Source organism: Ascidia mentula, chromosome 3 (genome assembly GCF_947561715.1).
Source record: "Ascidia mentula chromosome 3, kaAscMent1.1, whole genome shotgun sequence".
Classification (NCBI taxonomy): Eukaryota; Metazoa; Chordata; class Ascidiacea; order Phlebobranchia; family Ascidiidae; genus Ascidia; species Ascidia mentula.
Genome location: NC_138568.1, coordinates 20,692,030 through 20,719,249, shown reverse-complemented (window position 1 = coordinate 20,719,249; position 27,220 = coordinate 20,692,030). Strand labels below are relative to the sequence as shown.

The 27,220-nt window shown below is 40.6% G+C and overlaps 1 protein-coding gene across 1 annotated transcript in view; it reads left to right on the top strand.

Moving 5' to 3' along the window:
• The window catches only part of LOC145894026 (uncharacterized), a 35,544-nt gene extending 11,252 nt beyond the window's left edge, over window positions 1–24,292 (top strand). Inside the window, exons 3-18 of the mRNA XM_082982460.1 lie at window positions 10,891–11,037; window positions 12,371–12,422; window positions 14,123–14,192; window positions 17,528–17,661; window positions 17,948–18,067; window positions 18,322–18,434; window positions 18,981–19,099; window positions 19,453–19,609; window positions 19,890–20,060; window positions 20,210–20,259; window positions 20,317–20,362; window positions 20,859–20,949; window positions 21,134–21,216; window positions 21,419–21,739; window positions 21,979–22,731; window positions 22,954–24,292. Coding sequence (XP_082838586.1) covers window positions 10,891–11,037; window positions 12,371–12,422; window positions 14,123–14,192; window positions 17,528–17,661; window positions 17,948–18,067; window positions 18,322–18,434; window positions 18,981–19,099; window positions 19,453–19,609; window positions 19,890–20,060; window positions 20,210–20,259; window positions 20,317–20,362; window positions 20,859–20,949; window positions 21,134–21,216; window positions 21,419–21,739; window positions 21,979–22,731; window positions 22,954–23,132 — 2,606 coding nt within the window. The 3' untranslated portion in view covers window positions 23,133–24,292. The remainder of the gene's footprint in view (window positions 1–10,890; window positions 11,038–12,370; window positions 12,423–14,122; window positions 14,193–17,527; window positions 17,662–17,947; window positions 18,068–18,321; window positions 18,435–18,980; window positions 19,100–19,452; window positions 19,610–19,889; window positions 20,061–20,209; window positions 20,260–20,316; window positions 20,363–20,858; window positions 20,950–21,133; window positions 21,217–21,418; window positions 21,740–21,978; window positions 22,732–22,953) is intronic.
• The last annotated feature ends 2,928 nt before the right edge of the window (window positions 24,293–27,220 follow it).

Sequence of the window (27,220 nt, the reverse complement as noted above, 5' to 3'; positions counted from 1 at the left end):
TTTGCTTTCGCCCCGTTTTACTGCATGCACGTGGGGAATTCCCAGACAGCTGTGATTGGCTTGGATACGTGACGTATACAGACGGCCTTTTGCATTAAGTTTAGTTGATGTATATCGCATTGTTGGGTACGTTTAATTGCATATTTCCCTAATTGTTTGATAAAATTTACAACACAGGTTTATTTATGACATAACAAAAAAGAAAAAATACCAGAAGCTAATGTCCTGAAATGCTTGTTTTGTTGACACATAAAATAATTTAAAAAACATTTTGACACATAAAATAATTACACAAAAATACTCAGATGCTACGGATCTTGGAGAATCCGTTATATATCCGAAGCGCCACGGTGTCTCCAGTTTTGTTTGTTTAGATTAGAATTTACGTCCAACCCATACGCCATGCGTTTATTTGTGTTGCGGAAGGTAATTGGACCTTTTCGTATTTTCCTCAAATCTCCGTAGTTTTTCGATACCAAGACCAATCCGAGTTACCGACTTTCTTGTGGCTCTTGAATCTTTTGCTCCTTGTTTATTTGGGAGGGGAGTTATTTAATGGACGTCGGACATTTGAAACTGATCAGCAGCCTTAAACAACCCTAACAAGGTTTTTAATTTGTCGAAAAATGTGTTTTTATTTTCTACAACCAGTTTTGACACAAATTTATCCACAAACGAATGATTGAATCAAAGTGAATTGCAATTTTCACATTTAAATTTAAATACGGATACAACAGTGGTGTTTCATTTACCGACATAGTTTAATCTAAATCTGTTTCAAAACAACGGTTCAAATATTTCTGACTCTGAAAGTATTCCTTGCTATAAATAAAACTTGCTATAAATACCCAACAACAAATAGCACTTATCATATTAAATAGAATATTTTTACTGTGAATAATCCATTTGCGGGCGTGCATTCGAAGTGCATGATTTATTTATGGTCCCTGGAGGCCCTTTTGCACCAAGGGACCCCAAATGTAATTTTACGGTACATCACTCTATTGCAATTTACGCTCTGCCACCCGGAAAAAAAATCTATTGCTCCCTCCGTTGGCGTTAGTTTGCTTTTACGTGTTACAGCTCAACGAACAACGTGCAAGATTCGATTTGCACAAAGTGCCTTTGTGGCGAATGGGATAAACCAATTACTTAGTAACTGTAAGGGCGTAGTTTTATTTGGTTTCATGCTGAGGTTTTCACTTTACATTTTATTACGATTCCTTAAGCAGAGTAAATGTTGGAAAACGTTTTTCACTGGGCATCAAGTAAAACGTTTAGTATCGAATGTATCTGCATAATTCCCCTTGCGCAAAACAGAAACTTACCAAATTACGTGCATACTGTAAGTTGGTACAGGTGTACAGATGAGTCATAGCGCACGGAATATAATTCCTTTTGATATTTTATCAAAGCAAGTCGTGCCTTAAAGAAGATACGACGAATTGCGTTTGGCTCAAGCAGTTGTTTTTTCGTTTGGATCGTTATTAACAGAGACAAAAATGCGATAGTTTTATAGTTGGTTTAAAACATACCCGGGGTTTGAATAAACACTTGCTTTGCTAAGTTTTGGTACAAGTTATTCCGTTATGTATTCAAATAGTGTATTTTCTTAGCAGTTTAACTTCATTCATGACTCCATGTTTGATAAAGTTTGGAAACGATTGTTTACAAAAAAATTGTTGAATACGTCTGCCAAGTTGTTGCAAATTATCGTAAACGCTCCTTTAGCTTAGCTTGTTATTAGGCTAAAGAACGCTAAAAAACAAGCTACATTCGAACCTAAATTCAATTTCGTTTTGCCGTAGGTTTTCCACGGTTGTGGCGCGTGCGGTGATGTATTATTAAAGAACGTTTATCCTGTGTTGCGGCGGTCCCTTTTAAACGCGTAAGCCCCACGGCCCAATTTCACGTGTGCTTTGCTTCTCGTGTGCGGAAAGAAGATCATCTGTAGCTTTGAAGAAAACCTTTCCTTGGCCTCACGCCCGAGCGAGCGTATGAGCTTCTAAATGAAGTATGAAAGATTTAAGTGCTGCATCCAGAATGCGCTGTATGTTGGGATACCAACGTTTTTCGCCATCAGAGAGTGGTTTTATTGCAAATAGCTGATAAGCGGCTGATCTCTCGACCCCAGATACAAAGACATATGGTGGACAGTGGTCACCGAACCTTAAAATCAACCATTTGTCGGATTGGCACACAAATGAACAATGATGGCGCTTAAACGTTGTGCAACATTTAAGATTTTTAATTATTTTTTTCAACGTAACACAATTTTTTCAGTCACTTGCTAAATAGTTGCTTCGCGGCGTTGGACATTTTAAACTCTTTAAGCAACAAAGTCGTTATTGTTTTATGAAACAATTTGCACATATATGTAAAATATACGTGGAATCGGCGAGGCAGGTGCTTTAAAACTCCCCCAACCCCTTCTTGTCAAATTAGGTTTCTATTATCTCCCCTTACCATCTTAATTCGATTCTCATGTATTTGTCTTCATATCTCTCGCTCCGTCTGTCCGGGTCCTCACAGGGCGTGCATGACGTTTACAGAGGGAAGGAAATGTTTGTGGGTTGATCAATATTTTCCTGTGGTTTGTGGAGTTTACCTTTTGTCTGGAGAGCTCTAATTATTCCTGCATGAGGGGTTTTCGGTTTGAGCTTCGTTGCTTTCAAAGGAAATATTTACCTCGTACCGAAAACAACATTTTTGGGCGGGAAAATCGTCAAGTTGTTTATTGGTCGACTGACTGTTTTTGTTTCTGACTCTTGTGGGGAAACCTAAGCGAAGAACGCTTTATTTTAAAAAGGCTCGTTATTGAGGAGAACTTTGTGCAAATGCATATTTTGGAAAAGTTGATGACGACAACGTGACGTTGTTCGAAATAAGATGAATGGGAAAATAAACAAATTACCATCCTAATATTTTATTCGACAGTACTGTTCAAACAAAGCTATAATTAAGGGAGTTTCACATGTTACATATTTCTGAACCAGACGCTTTTCAAGCAATTCGAACTTCAAAGCTGATTATAACACATTTAATAAACGAACAAGTCCCACACAGAAGCACATCGACTATTTATGTTATCAGAACAAATCCACAAAAGCCATGGAACCGCATTTTGAATCAAACCATTTCATAACATTTCCATCTCCCATTGCCTTAGAGTACAATGCGCAACCATAAATCCCACCGCCCATTCATCCCTTCACCAACCTCTGCTGTGTGACAGGGAAAAGCTGTAATAACCCAGCTCTCGATCAAAAGCCAAAGCTTGGCGCGTTATCTTTCGCTGGTCGGCACCTCTTTCATCTCTCAACTTCGTATAAACATAAGTCCGTCTCGCTTTTAGTAGATTAAAAGCCTACGCCGTAGCCTCGGCCACGGTTAATCTGTTAAATCTCCGCAGGCTGCTTGATTGCAGTTTAACAGAAGAGTGTTTCTCGATAGAAATTCATGAGCACCGAAATAACGAAAGTAGCAACTTGTTTTTTTTTAGTAAAAATACTATTTTTTGAACATTTATGATAATGATATTAAGCAATTTTACGTCCAATGAATTCATTACCGGCTAACTTGGGAGGTTTAGCATACGGGCTAATGCCTGTTTTAACATTCTTAGGGGTTTTTAATAGGGAGTACTTTAGCGAAACGTGCAACATTTAAAAATGTCAAAAGGCGGCACAAAATTAACCCAAAACACTCTGTTTTGTTCCGTTTTAACGATCTAAGAAGGTTTCGTGCGAAATTGCGTTCTAACCTTAGTTAGACACCTTATCTGTGACCCCAGAACGAAACCCAACACCCATGCAGGATCAAAATCGCCTCAAAACCAATTCCAGTTCCCTGCTCCAAGCCCAAGTCCTTCATGTGGGATTATGACGTCACATGGGACAGGTTATTCGCTCATAAAATACGATAAGCGGACTTGGCAAACTCCGCAAAACCAGAAACCCCGCTGGAAAGATATTAAAAAAGGCAAATCCGGGCGTATATGAAGTTACCGCTTTGTGGGTTCTTGGATTTCACGAAATTTCGCGTAATTTTGTAAGGCAATCCTGTCGCTGCCGTAACGTTGTGGTTTGGATAGAACAAGGATTGCTCGGGCGTTGGGAAGTAGAAAATGAAAGTTGCACAAATCCCACACGAACTTTAGTTTTGTAATTTGCTGTTGTGTCCAAAACTGTAAACTAATCGATATTAAATTTCCTGTTTGTCCAGGACCCATATCAGTTTAAAAACACCAATTAAAAAATAACCCATTTTGTAAACACGTCCAAACACCTCTGTGTATAATTGCAGCGTAGCCCTTCTAACTCACAGCCCAAACGGCGAAAGAGGAGACAGCCCTTTTCAAAGAACCCTTTCCCTAAAACCCCTAATCGTTTCTGTTATCGTGTAACCTCTCCATTAATCTCACTCGTTCACTCCCCTCTCAACAGTTTCAGCAAGAAGTACACCCCCTTGTTGTCATTGTGACGTCACAGTGGTCACGCAGGCCACCCTGGGCGCCGCATCTTCGCCCCGATTGTCTGGATGTCGACCTGTTTAACTTGTTTTGACGATTATTTGAAACACGTCGTTAGTTATTCTGCTTCTCTGGTAAAATAAGGCGCTTTTTGTTAAATCAGGGAAAAGTTTGGTCGGTTTGATATTTGCCAGACGCGGGTTGCAGAGAGTGTTGCTTTAAAGTTGCGCCAAGATCGGATTTGCACTAAGTTGCCAACGCGCTACAAACGAACGACCATCAAGTTTTCATTTAATTTAGATAAAACACAAAATATTCCGCGGTGTTCAATCCAGTTTTTTTTTAAAATTGACATCTTTAAGCGATTTTATGAAAGTTTTGTTGAGAAAAAGGATCTGTTTATTTAAATAAGCGATGCTACCTGATCAAATCTATAAACAAGCATTTCTGAGTTGAAGCCAAACTCTGATGCTCTTGTTTTCATGGTTCTGTCACTTAATAACTCCTGGCAATCCATTCGTTAACACACCCCTACCAAACTCCACTATATTTATCTTCTCCCAATAACTCAGCACCCAATCTAATCCAGACCCCTCTCGTGTTACCCCCCGTTTTGACGGCTCGGAGTCTGTGACCCATATATGCCCCCAGGGTTAAACAAACACCCCCAAATTCTTGGACCCAGAAACGTGTGCAAACCCCTTTCCGTGGTGCCTTCATTGCATCACGATCAGATCCTGGGTAATCGTATTAGAGACCGCTTGGTTCCTCTTACTCGGGTAATTGGGCGGGCGCTGAAGTCCAGGACATAGTGGTTATAAGTGAAGAATAATGCGTACTTATTAGACCTTGGGATGTTGCTTTTTTACCGGATTTTTATGTGACTTTTGGTCATGGTAATCTATTCTGCACTCTCTTGCGTTGTTATATCACTAGTTTATAGAACTTTGGGGGTGGTATTTTTCATTGTCCATGTTGGTATGGTTAAGCCGCTAGAAAACAAATAAAATTTTTCTGTATTAAATAAAAGAGGGGCATTAACCAGTCATTTTGTAGGTATTAATCTTTGTAAAGCTTACGTCACAGATATTGTGTTTGTGATGTTGAACATGAAAAGTTCAACATCACTTGTGTGCATTTAATCGAACTCGAGTGTTTTCAAGCAACGCGCTCGACACTTATCCGACTTAGTACAAGACGCCTAACTTTATAAAGTTTTAAAAAAGCTCACGCCATATCGAAATGTGCTGAACGTACAAGTGGCAATGGTGGGCTGATCGTTCGACGCCCGAGAGGCGAAAGTTTGGGATGTGGAAGCACTCGTAGATCGTACGGAGGCAATAACAACACCGCTTGTGCCTCGAGTGGTCTCATAATCGTGCCTAGGACGGCATGGATGAGCGCTCTTGGGTCCACACTTGTTTGATTAGATGGCACTGATGCCGTAGACTGGTGCTGTCTCCCTATACTTTAACTGCACGATCATTTTATAGTGTTGTTTCAATGCAGTTTTTGTAAGCCCATGATATGCATTTTCTTCCTTATGTGAGGAAGATCTTGCTTGCCACGTTTGTGATTGATTAAGCTCAACAAAGATGTTTTTCGCTCAAATTTCATATATTTAAGATATCCGCTGATGTTATTCATTAAAGATCCACACAAGCACTTACAATGGGACAAGAAGGACCGTTCCTCACAAATAACACCAAGGTTTTCAACTTTTGGAAATAAATTGCTGGTTTGAAAAGTTTGCCTGAGGAGAAAATACTTCTGGCCTTTTAATGTTTTTTTATTAAGTGCGTCAACCGATACCGATGTGTTGCTTTAAAGACTTAGGGTTGAACTTGAAATATTTGGATGTGCGTAACGCGTCGTTTTGCGTAAGTTGTTTTTAGAGTGGTGATGATGCGGACTTTTGAACAAATTCCAAAACAAAGCCCTGTGTTGTGGTGAAATAAGTGTAGTTATTGCTTCTGTTGTTTATCATGGGTTTACAAAATCTGCGTGCATGGAGGAAAAAAAATGACAATATGTTTTTATTTTTTATTGGTTCTGATGCCAAATTTACCAACAGAAAACGTGACGGTCATAAACGTACAATCCAAAATCAAAACATTGCCTTTCTCAAGCCAAAGAGGACGCAGCGGTAAACGACTTATAAACCACTGCGAGGCGATAAGTACGAAGTCTGTTAGTAATCTCCAACGCTGGTAAATTAATTTCACGACACCGCAGCATTCAACCTTTTAATGCCTATACGCGTTTTAGTGCATCCCTGTCGCCTGGAGCTATGGTGAACCGCTGGTTGATCGATGGTGCTCAGATCGCAGTTTGTAAATCAGCAGATGGCAATTTGTTTCTGCGAAAGCGTGTCTTACATGCAAGACTCGGTCATACCGGCTGCTATAAATGTTTACGCGTCAGTAACTGAGTTGTTTACGACATCTAGACCTGTCTTTGCGAATCTCGCTGTCGAAACTTTGTCACGTGTCATTTGAGCCCAAATGTGATTGCGGTTTTGTGGGCGTATTTGATGTTTGTGTCGTAGTTTGCTCGTTGCGCAAGTTCCCCCAAAAGCTATTTTTCCAGCAACGGCGCTTTCTGTTTTCATAGTTTATCCTACATTGGATGCCAATATGAATGAACAGACAAAAAACTCTTTTTTGGGGGCACTCCGCAGCCCAATGCATGGGAGGATCACGCATAGAACTTTTATCACAATGCCTAATTTGGCATAAAAATTTACTTGAATTTGCAAAAAGATTTGTATTTGAATTTTTATCGGCAATCATCAATTCGACGTGGGATCACAGTTTTTTTCTGCTCCTAATCTGTAAAAAAGATTGTTAAATGCGAAGAATGCGTCAGACTTTGTTGCTAAACACCTCAGGGAAACCCAACCCGTGCAAGATAATAATCTTCCACCAAGAGACTGTGGTAAAAGAACGCCACCCATAAAGTCACTGAAGTCCCGGATTAAAGAAACCGCACCTCCTCATAACGCACATCAACTTGACCAGCCAAGCGGGACATTCCATTCCGTACGAAATCTGATAATCCGGACCTGTATGACTGGCAGAAAACAAACTTCGTCCACCTGCGCAATTGCATCTTTCCCACGTGCTCGGCAAGTGCGGTCAAGGTCACTTTGCCGTAATTACAAGCCTCGCACCGGAGGAGAGCACGGTAATTATCGGTCGAAATCGGCGCGAATAATTGCAGTGCAACGCGAAAATCGCAAGTCGGATAACCTGGTATTTCTGCTCGCACCGGATATCGGTGCAGGTATTTTGGTCCGGTTTGCACATATTTTGATGATGCATCGTGTTTTGCACAGTTTAAGGGGATCTTCTGACATAAAACGTTATTAATGACATCATGCTTGGGTTCGTCAGCAACAAACTGTTCTTGCAACTGAAAGGGAATGGAAAAAATTGTAGCTTAAAAAATGTTCGTGTTTTGTTCATGGGAATGGTGACGAAATTTTCTAAATATCTCGCAATCTCACTGTTGTTCCACCATGGATCAAACCGATCCACACCATAATTCCCTTTCAAAAAGAAACGCGCATTTTTCTTATGATGATCACGACCCCGGGTATAACATTACCGCCGTAGGGGCTCTAAGACCCGACCCAAGACTAGGTTTTGTTTCATATCCTCGACTTGATGATTCATTTGTGAACATGCAACGTCTCGTTTCAGTGGGCCCTGATTGGTTGGATTGGTCGTGCTCGCTCAGGCGTGACGTGTTTGCGTGCGACATCTTGTTGTGACATCACACTAGATTTTGATAGTTTTCGTCACTGACATCGTAAGGAACGTTAATGGCTCTGTCCGTTTAAATCCAGGTTAACTCTGCAGAGTTATATGCAGACATGGGTATCTTATATGCTGTGCCATAAACACAAATCCCTGTATTGCAAATTTACTTTTTAAGCATACAATGGACCTCTTTTACATATCTTGCTGACGGACCCCCAAAATGACGCCATCTATTTCCATGTTTCCATAACCAAGCACACGGATTGAAGATTTTCTGTACAAACTTTTGACCAGAATGTTTTGGATTTAGTTGTAAAAATTCTGCCAGATCACCAGACCACACTTACCCACTGACGTTGAAGCGCTTTTATAACAAATCGGTTTGTCAATGCGATGCTGAGCGAACCAACCGAAACGGCGTGGAAAAAAATCCATTTTTTAGCTGGAATGCCACGAAAACCTCACAAAAATCCTTCAACGAACAAGAAGGCGTGTTAATTTTCGGTCAACAAACTATCCAACACCAAGTTTTCGTGTGTGGGGCGAGGGGTGGAGGCGGCGGACACAGATGAGGCGAAACAAAACATATCGAATTTGGCCGATTGTGAATCACCCAAACCTCCCCCACGCACGTGACGATAGTAGAAGTCATTCCAATATAATCACACGAAGTCGAATTTCGGGTGTTGTGGACGTTTCTGTCACTTTTAGGTGTTTTGTGGTCACCCTTGCGACTGATGATGATTCCTAAGACTGGTAATCGGATGTTTTTGCTTGCAACAATGGCTCATAGAACAGGAATGCGCTTGAATCGTCACTAGGTAATTCTATACCCTGACGTCTACGATGTTCCAATGCCTTAAGTTGCAAGTTTGAAAACTGCTGCTATTTTCTTTACAATAACTGTTGTGTGTTTTCGAAAAAAGTGCATTTGGCCTAGTTTTAAGGCAAATATTCCTGTGCTTGTGCAGGTTCTCATGACTATTACATCAAAGTTTTGCGCGGTTTTTGGCGCCATTATATTGAAGTGCCAACCTAAATTAGCTATCATAATGGCAATAAACTTGGTTGTGCATCTTACCAAGACATTTCCTCCCAAAATTGTGTTGCTTGATTTTCACGCATCAAAGTTTTGTGCGGTGATGGCTTTATATATTCAATGGCCATTCAGAAGTAGCACTTTAGACAACCGCAAACTAGTGCATCTTTCCAATGTATTTCCCCAGCAAAATGTGTTGCTTGCTGTAAATCAGGCACCCTGCCCCGATCTATGCGAAAACACTCATGCGAAATGGCACCTCCGTTCCGCTCCGCCAGCACCCGGCACTCCGCAAAACAATACCTCCCTCTTATCCAGATTAGCCCCCTGTACTTGCGTGCCCCCCCCTACTTGCTGTATTTGCGTTCGCGCACTGAAGCGTTTCTGATGCCTGGTTTTCTCAAGTATCTCGCGTTGTTTGGTAACGGCGTAGCGCTGTCTGCAGGTGTCTCAACCGCTAACACGTCAACGGGCCCCTAAATTTGACAAACCCCGTGGAGACAGGGGGGGGGGGGCAGACGCCCACGCAAAAGTTGATGCATGCATCGTGATGGATCAGGAATAATCTAGGGGCCACCGGCGCCCCTTATCCAGTTTCTGTTGTTGGGAAAACGCACCTTCGTCGTTCTACCACTGATGTTTTCGTAATATGATTTACAGCAATTAGGGTTTGTAGGTGGGACAAACCGAGATTACGTTTCTGTAAATATCAGTGCAAACAATACCTAACGCGCCAACCAAGGGCAACGGTTTAACTTTTATTTTAAACACTTTTATTGCAGTACAATTAATTCATGTGTTTATTTAAAACGAGCAACACAGTAGGTCAAAATGAGCATTGAATGGTTTCCAAATGGCGCAATTCCCGCCATTAAACAGTTTCAAAGCATTCTACCACGTTTCCGGGGTTTTAATTATGTCTTCACAAGAACCATTCTCACGTCATTGAGCGTGTCACAATAAGTCGCGTTAATCTTCACGCCCGATGCCATCAGGGTCGCACCTGTGGAAAGGATAAAGAAGTTGAAAACAGAAACAAGGAAATTAAGCACGTCCGTACATTCGTCCTCCCTATTTCCTTAAATCATGTTTGTGGCCTCGGAAAAACGACAGACTTCAATTTTTTTCAAATGTTTGCAGCATTAAACAGGAAATGATGATATCTTGTTGGGCGAAATATACTTTTCTGTATTAAACATCAACTGAGCTGTCTGCATTGTCGTTGTATTGATCTTGCATAGAAATATAACTTATGATATGGTGATGATCAACAGCCTGTCAACAGTGCCAGGGTGCCTTGGTTCGAACAGATCCAGATTAGTTTACTATTCTGTGACACATTTTGAGAAAAAATGCCTCGTATATTCTGTCAATGTGAACATTATAACTATTCGCAATATTTCTATTCGTTATAAACATATATCCCGTTTTGCAAAAGTCGATTTTGTTAATTGTTGTGTTCGTGATTGTGATCACTGTGATCATTCATCGGGCGTGATGTTCATGTGAAAACCAAGTTTCTCATGGCAACCTGGCTCGATAGACTCGCCAATTAAACTACTTAGCTTAAAAATTTTTTTTTTCACACTTTAAATATTCTTCTTTTTCTTTTCCAGATAAATATTGTTCACAAAACGATCCAGATTCGGTTCTGGTTACGAACAACACGGGAACCGTTATATTTCGACGCCCATCAACATTTACTGGCAAAGGGTTTCTCATTTCCTTCATTGCCATCGACCCTGGATCACCATTTCTTGATGGTAAGAATGAGCTTTAAAAAAATTCTCTGGTCTCTGAACGCATGAGTTTGGTAAAAAGACATTTCTACACGAAAAAATCTAACGTGCATCAATTCTAACTTGTCAGCAAACTTTGGCTGCGCCTTCAGCTTCCATCCAGCCCAAAACATCAACCAATTAATTCAAATCAAGGTTTTATTCATCTGAAATGCCTCAAAATCAGGCGGCATTGTGTCAACTGTTGCGTCATAAACAAGCCCCATTGTGCGATAGTTCTGTTTTTGGGGCCTGTTTGTTATCAAACAATGAAAACAGAAGACACTAGGGCGTCTTGTTGTACACGTGTTTTCTCTCTTAAATGGAGAAGTATGCGGACTATTCAAATATCTTAACGGCCGTGGAAAATGGTTTAAACGCAACAAAACAGAAACTGCCATGGTATATTATCAGTACATACTCGTAAAGACAATGGAAATGGAATTTATAAATCTATAACCATTGATCTGCAAACAAACAGTAATAGGGGTTTAATACATGTTCCCATTGCACTTCTTGGTGCTGTCTTTTATTGAAGAAAAAAAACGCTGCCGTATTTTTTCCCTCAAAAAGTTCCCGTATTTTTCCTAACAACCTTAACCCGGTTACTGACAGCATTTAAATCCACCCGGGCCCAACCATAATCCTAAACATCGAAACCCTGTAAGAAAGGTCGCATTCCGTTGCATTAGTGGCCTTAAATCGCCATATAAGGGCACAAGTTCCACTCGTGGGTAGCACGTAAGGCCCTTAATTCTCCCCGATACAGGATCCAGATTCTAGGTGGTTCTTCCGACTTTAGAACCCGCCCTCGGCTTCGTTTTCCTATTAGTAAGGGACAAAGAACCCTGCGCAGTAACCCAATCTGGCGTAGCAGCCCCCGCTGGGCCCCACCGTCATGGTTTTACGCCCAACGCTGCATAAGCCTTTGTCTTGGAAGACTGCATAGTGAGCTTTGTAAAACTCGGCTTACCTTGTGCAAAAAGTCGTCGTTCAGCACCGGTTGCAAGTTACATTTAAATAGTCACGTGTCTTTGTTATCCAATGTGGCAATTTTTTTATCCCTTTTGGGGGTTTCGTATCCTTAAATGCTGCAGGATTTTAGGGCATTTGTTTTAAGCAACTAAATTTATCACGAAGGCCTATATACCGCCCAATGCTCTTTGAGCAATGCAATCAATTCCTCCCACAAATCCCGCTTGTGTTGTAAACCATTCCGTCCCACGAGCAATAAATCCTCGTATTCCATTGTGATGTCATGCCTTTTGTGACGCAATCAACCGGAAGCGTTTGCTAATCTTTTGCCTTGTTTTAACAGATTTTGTGACGTGCTCGGCGACTGTGCACTCTGGACGCAAGCAGAGCTTCAGGTAAGATGATGTCATTGTAGTCGTTACGTTTGTGATGACGTCAATAATCGTGCAAAACGAGTCTGAGTAGCAACGAAATCTGCCAAATCGCGACCCCGCGCCAGCAGACAATCGCGTGAGGGTTAAAATTCCGAGGCATTATGACGTCACAGAGTGTGTGCGCTCTGGCATTTCACGCTTGATGGAGCGTGACGCTTTGGCGGCGGTGTGGGGTTTAGGGATGTACACGATATTCGCAGAATCCAATTTCTACTTTGCCATCTCGTTAAACTCATGATTCTGTAATAATTGTAGCCCTAACATCTTGCTAGAGTTCTCGTAATTCCGCTCAGTGCTCTGCAATTAAGTGTTTGAGGTCGTGGGATAATGTGTCCGCCACATCCACCAACTCTTGTTTTGATTTGTCGCTTTGGCAACGCTAAGCGGAACTTTTCTGGTTCCCAACCCAAAGTGTTATCACTCGTCCCTCAGCACTGCTTTCCTATCGCAAATCAACCAAACAAATTTGGGTCATTTTTTTAAGGGTTAGTTCTCAGGTTTTGAATAAGATTCTATCTGAAAAGAATATGATTCCGTGTAGGCGAAATATATATTTTTTTCTGTTAACCAGTATATTGGATGATTGTGCAATAATCTACGACAGTTTTAGTAATCACTTATTACAAGAATTTTAGTGCTTTTATCCCAAAACTAATTGAAGTTGTCAGTGGAAGATCCATGCTTCTATATAAACACTTCTCAGGCTTCTATTGCATGACTAATGGTCTTGAATTTAAAAACACAATGTAGTGTAGTTTTTGTGCGCCTATTGGGTGGAATGGAACACATGCTGCTCCCAAATGTAAGAATGTACGTAAGTGAGTGTATGTACAACTCAATAATTGTCCAGTACAATGCTATTTTCACGTCAAATACACAGGCGTTGTAATCACAATTGTTTCAAGGCATGCGGAACGCTTGGGCACAAATCTGACAAATTGCCTGCGGAAGTAATAGGTCTTACCTACCTGTGCATATGCTTAGTAATAAGGGCGAAATCGAAGAAAATTTTAGCTTAAAACCAGCAAAGCAAACGTGCCATAATTACAACTCTCGAGTTAAAAGTGAATTAACCCACAGTAATCTACTGCTGGTCGAACATAAAGCGAGGTCATGTCTGCCCAGCTTGTCGAACCCCCGCGGGCAACGGTGGCATGTTTTTAATGTTTGCTCAAATTACCTTTCGATAAAATCTTGGTCTTTCAATGAATCAGGGCCACGTCGTGAGTGCTTGCCTGTATGATGTATGGTGTAAGGCCAGTCAGAATTTCGCTGGCAAAGTGCTGGCATTCACTACAACCAGTCTTGTCTAATTTTTTGAAAGAGATAAATCGTTGCAGGGGATTGCTTATACATTGCAGACGCGGTGAAAGCTTTAAACAATTACATTTAAATTATATCCTTTAATCGTTTTTGTCCTGTCACCAATTGATTCGTTCTGCTCGTATGATCTCCAAAATGGAATAATAAAGCAATCAATAGCAAAGAAAATGGCCGTTCTTGTAACGAAAAACAAGTCGACATAAACAGTATGTAAATGACCTTTGGATTGATGCCCATCGTTTGACCCGGTTACTACACGAATATCATGTGTTGTACAGAGTCTAACACAAATTGAAAGTATGTTAAACATATGACTGAATGACAATTTCTATTTACAGTGTTATTTGCCCGAGTGGATGCGTCGGTGTTCCAGGCCACACTGTATATGGGAAGGAGAGATACAGAGATGTAAGTAAAGTTGATTCACGAACCTTTGGCGCCAGTATGAACTTCATGATGCCGGTCATAATGCTTAGTGTTTTCCACACCCTATTTGCGTATAATTTTGCAAGCCAAGCACGATAGCGTCTGATGGGATTCACCATACTGATAGAAAATTTTAGAATGCTTCATTGTGACGTCACAGTCGGTGACGCGCCTCTTCACTTGAATGATACTTGCATACGTTTAAACAAACCCCTCTTCTGTCTGTCGAACAAGAAAAAAGTCGCTCAGCTGTCGTGTGACCCCGTTGTTAACATAAGTGTTATGTCTCATATGATTAGTCGGACATACAGGGTAGTGACAACTCATATCACAGTGACTAAAACGCTGCACAGCTATTTAACCATGGATAAAAGTTGCCCAAACACGGCAAAATTATGTTTCAAAATCAATGGACAAATTAGTCATGTTTTATAGAAGATTTATCCAACCAACATCATGGAAATTTGAACCATGAACATGTTTCCTCAAAATAAAAACGGCAGTAATTTCGTTTATGTCAACAAAAGTCGTGGGCAAGTCCACGCTCATTCATGCGTAAAATTCACCCTTAAATCCTCTTTTGAGAAATGACAGGAAGTTATTTTCTCCCAAGCCACACTTATCCTCACATCCGTTCAAACGCCACCTCATAAAAATCAAAACGCGGGATCTAAACCTCATCCTGTGTCGAGATAATGTCAGCGCTGTCACGGATTTGCGCGGGAAATCCCTGTCAGGCGATTGGCTGCTGTTATGTGCTTTGGCTATGTGAACTATTTTTTTCTGTTAGAATTTGTGAAATGGTCAGATTTTTACTGATCAAAAGGTTTCCAATCCGCTAAAGGATATTTGCAAGAAGTTTTTCAGCCCGGCGATGTAAACAGAGAAAACTCCGCGGGTTATTATATTAAACCTTAATTATTTAGACCAAAAACTCACGGCTGTACAGTATCTACATACAATTTAAAAATAAAATAACCTGTACTACAGAAAAATATCTTTTTCAAAAGAATTTGCCGTTTGAAAATATTTTGCAACAAAACATAAACTTTTACTCACAAATTTCATCCACGTTCCGAAGAAAAAACAGCGCCGCGCGAAGCCAAAGATTTTAAGAATTTGTGCGATTATCTCCGTAATCTTTCACCGCGATTTTCTGAAAACCCGACTCTTTCGTACCACCTCGCGAGTTTGTTTCGATATTTACATTTCGTTTCACCACACTCGTTTATTTTCGGCTACCATGCATTCCAGAACTTTCATCCACATCCGCACAGTTGAACTATTGCCCTGCGCTTAGGCTATTAATCTTGTATTAGGGAAGATAGTGTTCTTTGCTTCTTTTTCGCTTTTATCCAATTTGCGTTACTGTAGTGCTGCTATCATATGGAGCTGCAGCAAAACCTCGTTGTTCTCTGTTGACTTTTATTACCATGACCATCTTTTCACATTTATTATTTCGATAAACAAACGACAAACAATGCGTTATTTAATATGAACAAAATAGCCCATACAATGCTGGAAAACTTCATGCAGACGTTTTATTTGCATTGATAATGATTGTAGAACACAATCGAAACGTCTGCATGAAGTTTTCCAGCATTGTATGGGCTATTTTGTTCATATTAAAGATGTACAAAACCGTGAGTTATGTTCCTAAATGCGTTATTTCTTTCTGAAAGTAACACCGGAATTTCGGGAGAAAAAATGAAAAAAAATGTTCACCGTCCAAAATAATTCCCTTCCCATCGTTTCACGTCACAACTCCCCATTAAAAAACAAATCCCATACGTGGGAAAAGTCCATAGAATAATGTGTTGAACACGAATGTTACAAGCAACCCAATTCCATTAAGCGACTGTTTACTGCTTGTCCCAAACCCTCTCAATAACGGGCGTGATATCATACGACGTAAATCTGATCATAGATTAGCGGAGATTAATGGGCAACTCTGTGGTGATGCACGCCTCTCTATGAGACGCCAAGGAAACCGACTTTAAATGGAAAATAATGTGTGTTCGCATATATTGTAGTGCTTGCCGATTTCTAGTAAAATTCTGTTGCTGCAAAGTTCTAAAAGCAATGTGACAGTTTTCGTTGAAATTAATGTTGGAAGAAGTGAATATAGGTAACTTTTGGGTGAAGCTATTCTTCGTAACCTGAGTTTAGGGAGCAAGTATTAGTGCCCATTTTTGGCAATGACTTTTCTCAAATTTGTGCAGCCTTTTGTCCTATGTGCAGAAAACACTGCATTGGTAAACGCCAAAGAAGTGTTTCAAGTTTAAAATTGTTCGTAACATCCCAATTATGCGTCAGACCTGAGCCATCACACTTCTCGAAAATTCCAAAAACATTGGTTTGCATGCATTCTTCACCCAAGCAGTTTGTAGTTTACATTATCATCTTGTGTGGGGCCCAAATTTTCGACACCATGTCGGCATCCCCGGGCCCCAACATGCCCCAAGGCTCTTAATCCGTTTTAACTCCTTGCTCACCCCTTTACCCCCTGGTGGGTGGTCTGGGGATCTGGTTAAATTAAAATACGCAGTTTGTCGAGACTCGCGGAGTTTTTTAACCTTGCGAAACTGACTGGAATGTTCGTTTCTTCCGGCTGAGTTTAACATATTTAAGAATTAACACCAACGATTTAAAGTCGTACATCTGACGAAGTTTGTTTTAATCTGAGGGTGCTGATAGTTATCTTGCTTTTGGGACATCCGCGGAATAGTTTTGAAACGATCGATCTAGTTAAAATTTTATTTATCGTTACAATTTCTATGAGGTTAAACAGTTAAAACTTTTCTTTAATTCAAACGACCGATTTCGCAATTACATCAAATTTAAATTTTCGTTTACTTGGGGCTGGAGGTTTTCCGATCAAAATCTGCTCAACGCGTTCGTCAAGTACCTTATTGTTAGACGATGCGACAGTCGTGACAATGTTAATGCTTTAATGGTGGTTAAAACCTCTTCGCCTTTGTAATGGATATAACGTGTTAGAGAGATAACAGCACACCGAACTTCTTGCCCGAACCACCCCCAAACCCACACAGATTCATCTCATCCAAACACCCTTACCTCTCCCTCGCTCAATAGAACAAACCTATCCGTTGACCTCTAAAAGCGTCACCATGACCTTGTCTCTGCTTTCCACGAGGTTTCTTAACTCGAAATCCTTCACTCTCCCCTTTCCAAATCTCCCAAATCCCACACCGGCCCCGATATCTAAAGCCTTTATCTCATCACCACGAGGTCGGGCTTCAAGGTCACGGCAAGGTCGACACACTGACGTCAGTGACACATGATTTTGTGTGCAGGATTCCAATCTGTGTCTGGCGGCAGTCCACGCTGGAGTCATCTCGAATTCGTTTGGAGGAAGAGTTTACGCGAGAAAGGGGGGACACAAAGTCTTCTTTCATATGTCCATCGGCAACAGCGTGACAACTAAAGTGTAAGTCAAAGTGATACTTTTATTGAAATACTGAGATTTAATCCAAACGTAAATGTTAGTAAAAACAGCACTGACATCGCAGCCAAGGCATTGTAGCCAGGCTGAATCAACCACATTTTCCGACATTGTTAATGAAATTATTCATTCAGAGTTATACGCTTGTGAAAATATTGTGGAAAATTATATTAAAGTTATCACGCCAATTGTGAATAGTTGTAAATGCTGTAACTTCTTCAGACTACAAACAGAAAATATTAGCCAGTCTTATATTTTCCCCTTTATTCAGTGGCGGTTACTCCGACATCACAGTTTACTTTCCAACCGCCAAGATTTGCTCCAAGGAAATTGAATTTGATCCATCGAAGTTGACCGCCTCCTCATTCTGGAATGAAACCAGAACAGAGACGTAAAAAACATTCATTTTGTTTGTTTTTTAACGGAATCCTCATTTAATTTTCTGTGTTCGTTCTTTCATGATTTTACTGTAGCATTTTGTTTTCTGGTATTTCTTTCCACATTAAATTTTATAAATTAAAATTTTTCAATTTTTTTCCCTTTCACTTAGACTTATTCTCGCGTTGAAAGACTCGCCCAAATATCCACGGTCATTCAACGTGGGTTTTGCCGAAACAAACACACAAACTCTATATGTTCTTGCAGGGTATGGCTCCCGGAGAAAGCAGACTTCCGGAGTCCGGGCGGCTGGTCGCCTAGCAACCCGATGGACATGCAGTGGATCCAAATAGATTTGGAGAAAATTTGGAACATCACAGGTTCGTTGAAAATATCGAGTTAAAGAATTTATTGCCAGGCATATTTCTTACTTTCAAACGTCTCTACTGGCAATAATTTTATTATATCGACGTATCGGCCTCCATGCAGAAACCTTCTTCAGGATGTACAAAATGTGAAACCTTGATATGATAAAATTATTGCCAGTAGCAATAAGACATGCCCGGCAGCATCGGTAGTAATTTATATTTTTTACCAGAAGACGGCTCTTCTGGCAAAACTAGTTGTAAGTTTGAACGTTTCGGTTGCTATGAGTTGAAACTTACAGTCGTCTTCATAGTAATTGAGTTAAACGATATGCAAACAATGACGATATTGGCAAATAATTATTTTTTTATTTTTTTGCCAAATATGATTTTATTGTGATACAAAAACTTGTAATAACAGTGAATACTTCCCTAACTTTAGCAATTAGAAAAAGTAATTTTACTTGATTTAAAAAATTTGATTGCAATAGATTTAAACCGCTTCAGTTATAGTAGGATATTTTTTCAAGCGTTTTGACAACTCTTGTTATTTTAATCCAGGCATTGTAACCTTGGGTTCATCCCTTCCTCATAAATGGACCACTGCTTACCACGTCAAGTACAGTGGCAACGGCATCACCTTCGATTATTACGTAGAGGAAGGTCAAGATAAACCCAAGGTAGGAAGCTTTTTTGTAGCATTTTCCCTCGTGTAAATAAAAGTAAAATTTCGGGACTTTGGCTGTCTCTGTTATGCGCTCTTATAAACAACTGAATCTTGACCCATGCATGATTTTCTGGCTGTTTGCGGGTGTAGCAAATATGTTTATGTGTTAATTTTGTTAATTTATGACGCAATTTTACCCAAGAACGAAGTTGTTCGTTTTCGTAAAAGTGTTTCGTGTAGAAACTGATGGTAACTTACTAAACATAACACAAATAAATCTACCTCTTGTTTCGTCATCAACCAAATAAACTCACATATGCGACAATATATCAACTTTACCAACCACTTATTACCTCTCATGTACAGTTGTTCTCGGGCAATGTGGACCATTTCACCGCGGTTCGAAATAACTTCATACGACCCCGTATCTACACTCGTTACCTCAGGATTTACCCTGTGCCGGTTTCCGATCCGACAGAGAGATATGCATTAAAACTAAAAGTTCTGGGCTGTGAATTGACAGGTACATTAAGTAGTGATTACATACAGGTTATTCAGTGTTCTGATAATAGAGAGACTGACCCATACCGTTGAAAACATTGACATGTTTTGCCGTTGTGCGTTTCTACCACGTAAATTTAACTTTAGTATTTGCTGGTGCATTGTTTTGGACAGACTGACTGTTAAAAAACTCTTTTTGCACGAGCCAGTAATTACTGAAGTTATTTGGAGACTGACATGGCGTATTGAAGAAATGTAAATTTAAGTAAGTCTCGTAATTTACCGGTTAACTTACTTTGCAGAGCCCATAGATAGCAGTATACCATCACCAACACCAACAACAACTACAACGACAACCACGACAACCATACGAAGCACCAGCACCTTGGCCCCAATAATTCTAACCACTCCAACCACCCCAACAACCATTCCGACGACCACAATTACTACATCAACGAAACCTGCGAAAAACAGTGAGTGTGAAGTAACAATGAGCTTTGTGACGTCATGGTCAAAAATGGCTTTTTCAATAATTTGATTGATAGAATAATCACAAACATGGCAAAAAGTGATTGCATATAACGACGTAATTCACCGATTAACCATGTTGTATATTTGACAGAATCAGCTACACAGGCAAACCGCAACCGTACAGAAGTTGTTCCTGTAGTGGTAAGTTATAAATGTTCATTTAATGTTGGATCGCCACTAAACTGATATTGTTGGCAGGTAAAACCTGAACCACCCGGCCAAACTCCTGTGGTTCCTCTTGATGGTAAGTTTATAATGAAGTGTTTTCTAATGTTTTTTTTTAATACTTCGGTTTTGTATTGTAATGATATGGAAAGTTGGTGGACTGAGATTTAAAACCGAGTTCGCACGAGAAAACATACAAATAATTTGAGTTCGTTCACCTAAAAATTTTGTTTAAATTCAAATGAAAACTTAACGAGAATTTCGATGCTCGCAAAGCTCATTACTGGGGCTGAGTTCAACCTAAACATCACTGGCATGTAGGACATCGCAAATCGCTTACTTTAACACCAGGGTCTTACACACAAGACAAGGCAAGCATAGCAATGCCCCTTGACAGATTTCCTTTATGACATCACACACGGTTTAACCTGAATGCCCTTCGTTACGCGTCGATGAACAATCGAGCACTTATCACATAATCTCCGCATTTGTGCTTGCTTATGTAATAAAAGCCAAAGCATCGCCTCTCCCGAGTGCTGCTATGAGACTAAACTGGATGTTTTGTTACGTCACAGAGCGGAGCATCATTATTATAGCCATCGTTGCCGCCTTGGCTGTGACGTCAATACTGCTGGCTGCCCTCGTGTTGATATTGGTTAGGAAACGGTAAGTTATTATGCGTATTTGTGAATGAGGATTTATTTTATCATAATTTTCATTAAATTACAGCAATTTTTTTTGGTTTTCAATTTCCCAGTGATCAGGGATCCACTGTTCGCTATTATAAAATTACAGATTTATGTGATCTTTGTTTTTGTCATAGTGACGTCATAATAAGTCTGTATTACAGCAAAAAGAAACCCAAAGTGGAGACAATGGTGCCGAAAATGTCAATTGCTCAATCGAACGCAACCTACCATGCAGGAATTGATTGTGAGTAACAAGTTGTGATTGGAAATAATGGCTATGCGAGTTGAATAAAATTTCATCTACAACAAATTAGTTTGGCGTGGTTCTCGGTCGGTGTCTACTCTTTAGTTTTGTTGATTCGTGTCTTTACATTGTTACACGTAAGACTTTGTTTTTCGCCGAATATGTGATGGCAATCAATCCGTAACTCCTATGCTCTCCACAGCCCCCACAGTCCGTTTTCCACCGTACAAGAAAGAGGACAAAAAGACGAGCCGGAAGGGTAAAAAGGGCAGCCAAAAATTTCTATTCAAGAACGACAATTACACGGACAGCTATCCGATAGTGGGCGCTCAAGATCACGTCACGGTCCAGAATGCTCGCGGTGGGGTAACGCTTCAACCCCAGTTGTCTCAGAACGGGGATATAGTTACGTCTGCTGTTCGCGGTTCGTACACTGCAAGTGACCTGGCCGGACCAAGCAGCGCTCTGCTGTCACCTGGCGGACGGGTGTGTAGCAATGACGACGACACCGACAGTTTTTCAGGTAAATAATTTGTTGCTTGGGGACGGCTACGTTTTCTGGTGGGAATTTTCCTGGCATACGGAAACTTGTTAAAAATTATGCCAAACATGTTTTGAACTGCACATGCGTTTGTTTGTGTATTTTATCGCCTTGGTGTATAAGAAGAATTAATTTGGTCTTTATTTTTAAACTTCTTTGAGTATAATTAATATGGTAGCGTTATACTACATTTTCCTAAATATTCTGATATTTCTTTGCAGACGATGACCACGAGTACCAAGTCATCGCCGACCCGGTGACGGAGTTCGTTGCATCATCAGCAGCGCGCACGTCATCAAAAGGCTCGACAGCCTCGAGTCAGCACAGTAAGAAGTCGGACACAATGCTGTGGCAACAACAAGGCAGCCAGGGGGCGCTGTGGGGCAATGGTGACTCGAACGCGGTGTTTCCCCCACTTCAGCACATGGCCTCATTCGGGGGTTCCCACTCCCAGCGTTCGAGGTCGGGGACTTTCCCCCACCAAGTGCACGTCTCGGTTGGGGGTGACGGCGGGGAACTACCTGTTCCCCCGAAAACTGCCCCACCTCAAACATCCTTCACTGCTCCGAGGTTCTCGCACAAAAAACGGGGTGGAAGTCAGTCCCCTCCCCACGCTGGCTTTGTGACATCAGGACAACGTCATTCGTCGTCGTCAGGGGGGTCGTCACACTCCCCCTTCGAAACGCTTGCCTCACAACGTTTGGACCTCAACGAGGCTCCATATTATTCGTCAGTTCCTGAATACGAGGCGCAAAACACGAATCACATGGTGCCGTCTAACGGACATTTACCCAACTCGCATCCCCACGCCACGGGGGCGCCAAAGAGCGAGAATTTACGTGAAGGCGCATGGCCGCGAAAGGCTCCGTCGTACAAGACGCCCCGAACGCCCATGTTCGCCGCGTTACCTGGCAACGGAATTGAGGCTGACGTCAGACATGGTGGAAGCGATCCCGGAATGGCGCGATATAACGGTTGGTTACAAGTTAATGTTGTCATAGAGATTTGGTTTTTATCCCTGGTTACGTACATACATGTTTGTCGAAATTCACAGTCGTATATTTCCATTGTCGGTCATTCACCACAAATTTAAACGTTATTTTTATTTATCCAGGTCCAGATCACAAAATTTAAACGTTATTTTTATTTATCCAGGTCCAGATCACAAAATTTAAACGTTATTTTTACTTATCCAGGTTCAGATCACAAAATAACTCGATCCACGTCGCGTTCTGACTCGATCGCGAAACAACGCAACGGTTACGACCAACTTTACCCGCAAAAATACCCTTCGCCGACAGAGGGCAGCAAATGCGTGGTTGCCGTGACGACGATGAACAACTACGACCAGCTCGACCTGCACACGCCTGTTTAAATCAAGCTGTTCTCTTTGTTTTCACGCTTGCCGTTCGCTTCAACGCTTGAACATAAACGCCATACCGACCACCGAAGTTGTGACATGACGTCAGTACCTTGTGACGTCATTTATTCTGTCAAAAACGAGTGTGTAAACACTACTGCCATATTGTTCGCCTATTACGGGTTTAGCGTTTCACTTTTCTTGCCAAAGTCTGAAAGCCACGAAAATCGGAAACAGCCAGTCGCACGTACGGGACTTTCCCGATTTTTTCACCATTCCCGAGTTTCATCAACTGAGCTTCGCTTTCACTTTGCATTGTTTTTCTTTGTTTCCTTACTTTGCCAAATATGTCAGTTGTTATTATTACTGTTGTTCTTTCGTGTCGTGAATATTCTTGCTGTTGTTGCCCTCCCGCGCTGCGGCGCCACCTAGCGTGCAGTTATGTACCGTGTTATACATGCATTGCTCAGTGTTTTTTGGCTGCTCCCGCCCGCTTTCCTTTGTGCGCATGCGCCGTCACGTGATCAGTATTGTGACGCAAATGTTACGTTGTCTTCAAGTGAGCGCTTTTGCAAAAACGATCGTGTGTACATCACTCATAATGTGAAGTGTATGGAAGTATATGGAAACGATATTGTAATCTTTTGTTTCAACTGTTAATGTTTTCAAGAAAATTCCCCGTAAAGTTCTTCTGTCGCTACGTTAGTACTTTGCAATAGTTTGCAAAGATTGATATAAAGCAGAAAAGATATATTTTAAACGAAATTATGTCGAATCTCAAATTTAGTTCGGTGTTACAAAGCGTATTTTTCTCGAAAATCAACACCTTCAATTTCCCAATAAGGTGTGAATTTTTCAGATACAACTAACTGTTTGCAATACATGTATCAAGTTTGCGTCAACACTTTCTATCCCTCCATGACCAACACCTTAAAGCCAACGCTTATCCCCACCCCCCACCCTATTGTGGCGTCATGAGTGATGACGTTGTTTAATGCAGTGTCAAGTTATGTTATTGCAAGCCCAGTGTTGCGGTTTTACCTGGGGCGCGCCATGCTTTCTTTTTCAATTGTTTTGCAATAACGCGTTCATGTTCTTGTTATCTTCTTGGTGTTTTACCTTTTTTGCGGCCCGCGCCACAATATATATGAAAGTGACGTAATATGCGTGATAGATTGACGTTAGAGTCTTGTCTTGTTTCTGTACGCTTTCAATGGCCCGTGTTAAACTAGGGTGAATGCCAAATGTTTCCATTGGTGCCATCCGTATAAATTTAAAACGACTGAGCACGACTGAGCAAAAAAAAATAATGCGGACTGGACTCGTTCAATAAAAACCTTGTACAAAGATAAGAATACACGTTCCAATCAGATATAATCCAGATAATTTTGCTTTCCATTTCTGCAGAGCAGCTGTAACGGGAACACACAGTTATGCGGTTACGTCGATTCAATGTGTTCCTACATGTGTTAAATTGACCAAACAATATAAAGTCTTGTCAGTTATACGAGAGCACGTGTTACCTGGCTACTCACACGTGTTTCACCAACGCCAAAAGGTGACAACCCATGCACTGATGCTCATGGGCACTTTCTATTCATGTAGGCTATGTGTCCAATATCTTAAAAATCAACGTACTGATATTATATTGTGAGATCTGATTCCATTAGTTTCTGAAAATCTTTGAAAAAAATCAATCGGAAAGAATACGAAGAAAGGGGATTAACGATGCCAACACAAGCTTTATTGCTGTTATCAAACTTTGAGTAAGGTTTTAGATTTTTACTTTTTCAATGAAAAATTACGATATTTTTTTAATTCACTGAAGAATATAAGCTGGTTTCATTTGGACTTCATAGCTTATTCCATAAAATATTTTAACACCATTAAGGTATCCACGCTTGAATATCCCGACCAATTAGCGCACCTCGCAGCGTTGGCAGAGGTCAACAATAGCTAGGTGGACCGTGAATCGTATGCAATGCACGGCAAATTCAAGGTGTTTTTTTCTATTATCAATGCTACATCAAATTGGGTACGAACACTGGATTGATTGGACCTCAAAGATGCGGCCAATATTTGATCTAATCCGAATATTTCAATGACGTCATAAATACATACATATTGTTCGTAAAAAATCACACGTCCCTTTTGCATTCTTGCTGGATTGACACAATTTTATTTTAATGTCTTGCGTTAAATTCCCTAGTGTTTGGTTCTTAAAACAATTTTCTTGTTTAAATTCCAACCACAATCAGCTATTCCAGTTGTTTCAATTTGCTGTTTGGATTTAGGTTTCGCATTCAATATTCAGATTCGATAACGATATTCGGATTCGGTTCGGCACATCCCCACATTAAACGCGTCGGTCTTTTGGTACAACCAGGTCTCTGGTGGATAAAGTTTGGACCGGTTGCCAATTTCGGTGTTTCACAAATAAATATAAGACAGTCAACAGAACTATGGAAAACTGCGGGAAATTTTATTTGAAGAATCACCGAAACAATCCTGTAATCATGACAACGTTAATACGCAGCCTTCCCAGGACTGTCACTGAGCAAACTGTGATGAACCTTTAAATCCCCGGTGACGCAAACCCCAGCATGGTTTTCCCCCAGTGCGATTTTATGCACGATTAAACTGCTTACCTTGCTTGCGGAGCAATTCTCACAATCGAATCAGGAAATGTAATCATTCCTTTGGTTCAGGGAATCGGGCAGTTTCATGGAATACAGACATTGATGTAAAGTGGAAAACACCTGAATATCACAAGGTTTGTTTGCTGAGAGACGACAAACTACAGACAGGTGAGGTATTTCCAGTTCCAATCTACTTCAAACATGTTTATCTTGTTCTGCAATCTGACGGAACGCGTATATTGTATGGAAAGTAGCGGTGTTTTCCTATGTCAGGCTGATTTGAAAACAACGAAGTGAAGTCAGCATTCAAATACAGCAGAGAAAACATGTATCAATTCTGGCATACGAAGGTATTCGTCACAACCCCTTTCAGAGTAACGTTCAACTTAATTTAAATTTACGATTAATTCATCAATATTTTATCTATGTTAGGCAAACAATCAAATCATCATAAAGTGCATAACGCAGCAGTTTATTGTGACGTAATATGACTACCAAAAATGGGAATTTGAAGGTCAGGCATATGAAGCTGTTAAATTCCCTGCAAACAACATTTCACTTTAACACGATAAAAATGATTGCAATTATTTTCGGCAAAGTTAAAGCTCAACATGCGAACTTGACCGAGAAACAGCAACGGGGTCAAATTCGAAGACCGCCACAGCCTCGTTGCATTCCGCGTGCGTAAATTTGCACCTTTAATTTTACTCGTTATGGTTCTACTCGTTATCGCTCGCGAGCCAACTCCAGTAAAATGAATGAGAATACATAAAATTTCGTTTGGTTAGCTATATGTCAAGAGCAATGTGGTGAAGTGCAAACATCATTCCCTGAATGCTAACAGAGCTCGCACTTGCGTTCAACGTACAAAGTCGGAAGTGCCTCAAAGTCACAATAGGGTGGTAATATAAAACATTCCAGTCAAATGTTCTCATGGAACAATTTGATTCATTTTTAATACATCAAGATCTTATATTTTGAAAATACTTAGGAGTAACCATACATAATTATTATTCATAGGCAATAAAGAAGGGTTTATGAATATTTACTAGGAACGCGTTAGAAGTTTCCCCCTGTGACCATTAACGTTTACTTAGTCCTTATTAAGCACACTGACTCGATGAAGTTGTGGAGGCCTCTGATCGTCGTCAGTTAGTAAATAAGACTAGCAGGGCAGTTCGAGGAAAGGTGCGTGTTAAGCGGTCTCCCATAAACGAAGCATTTTCTGATACTTTCTGCAGCGATTCCACATTCAATTAAAAAACGATGGTTCAACATAATAAGGTGAATATAATAAATTATGGGACTGATGCTGAATTTTGTATTCCAGCTCGCAAATACTTAAATTACTACTAACCCCTTCCATTGGAACTTAGTTCGGTAGATCATATAAAACTTAAGTGTGGTATAAGTAACCAAACAATTAATGCTGGGAGGTTTTACAATTAGTTACGGCCAGAGTAG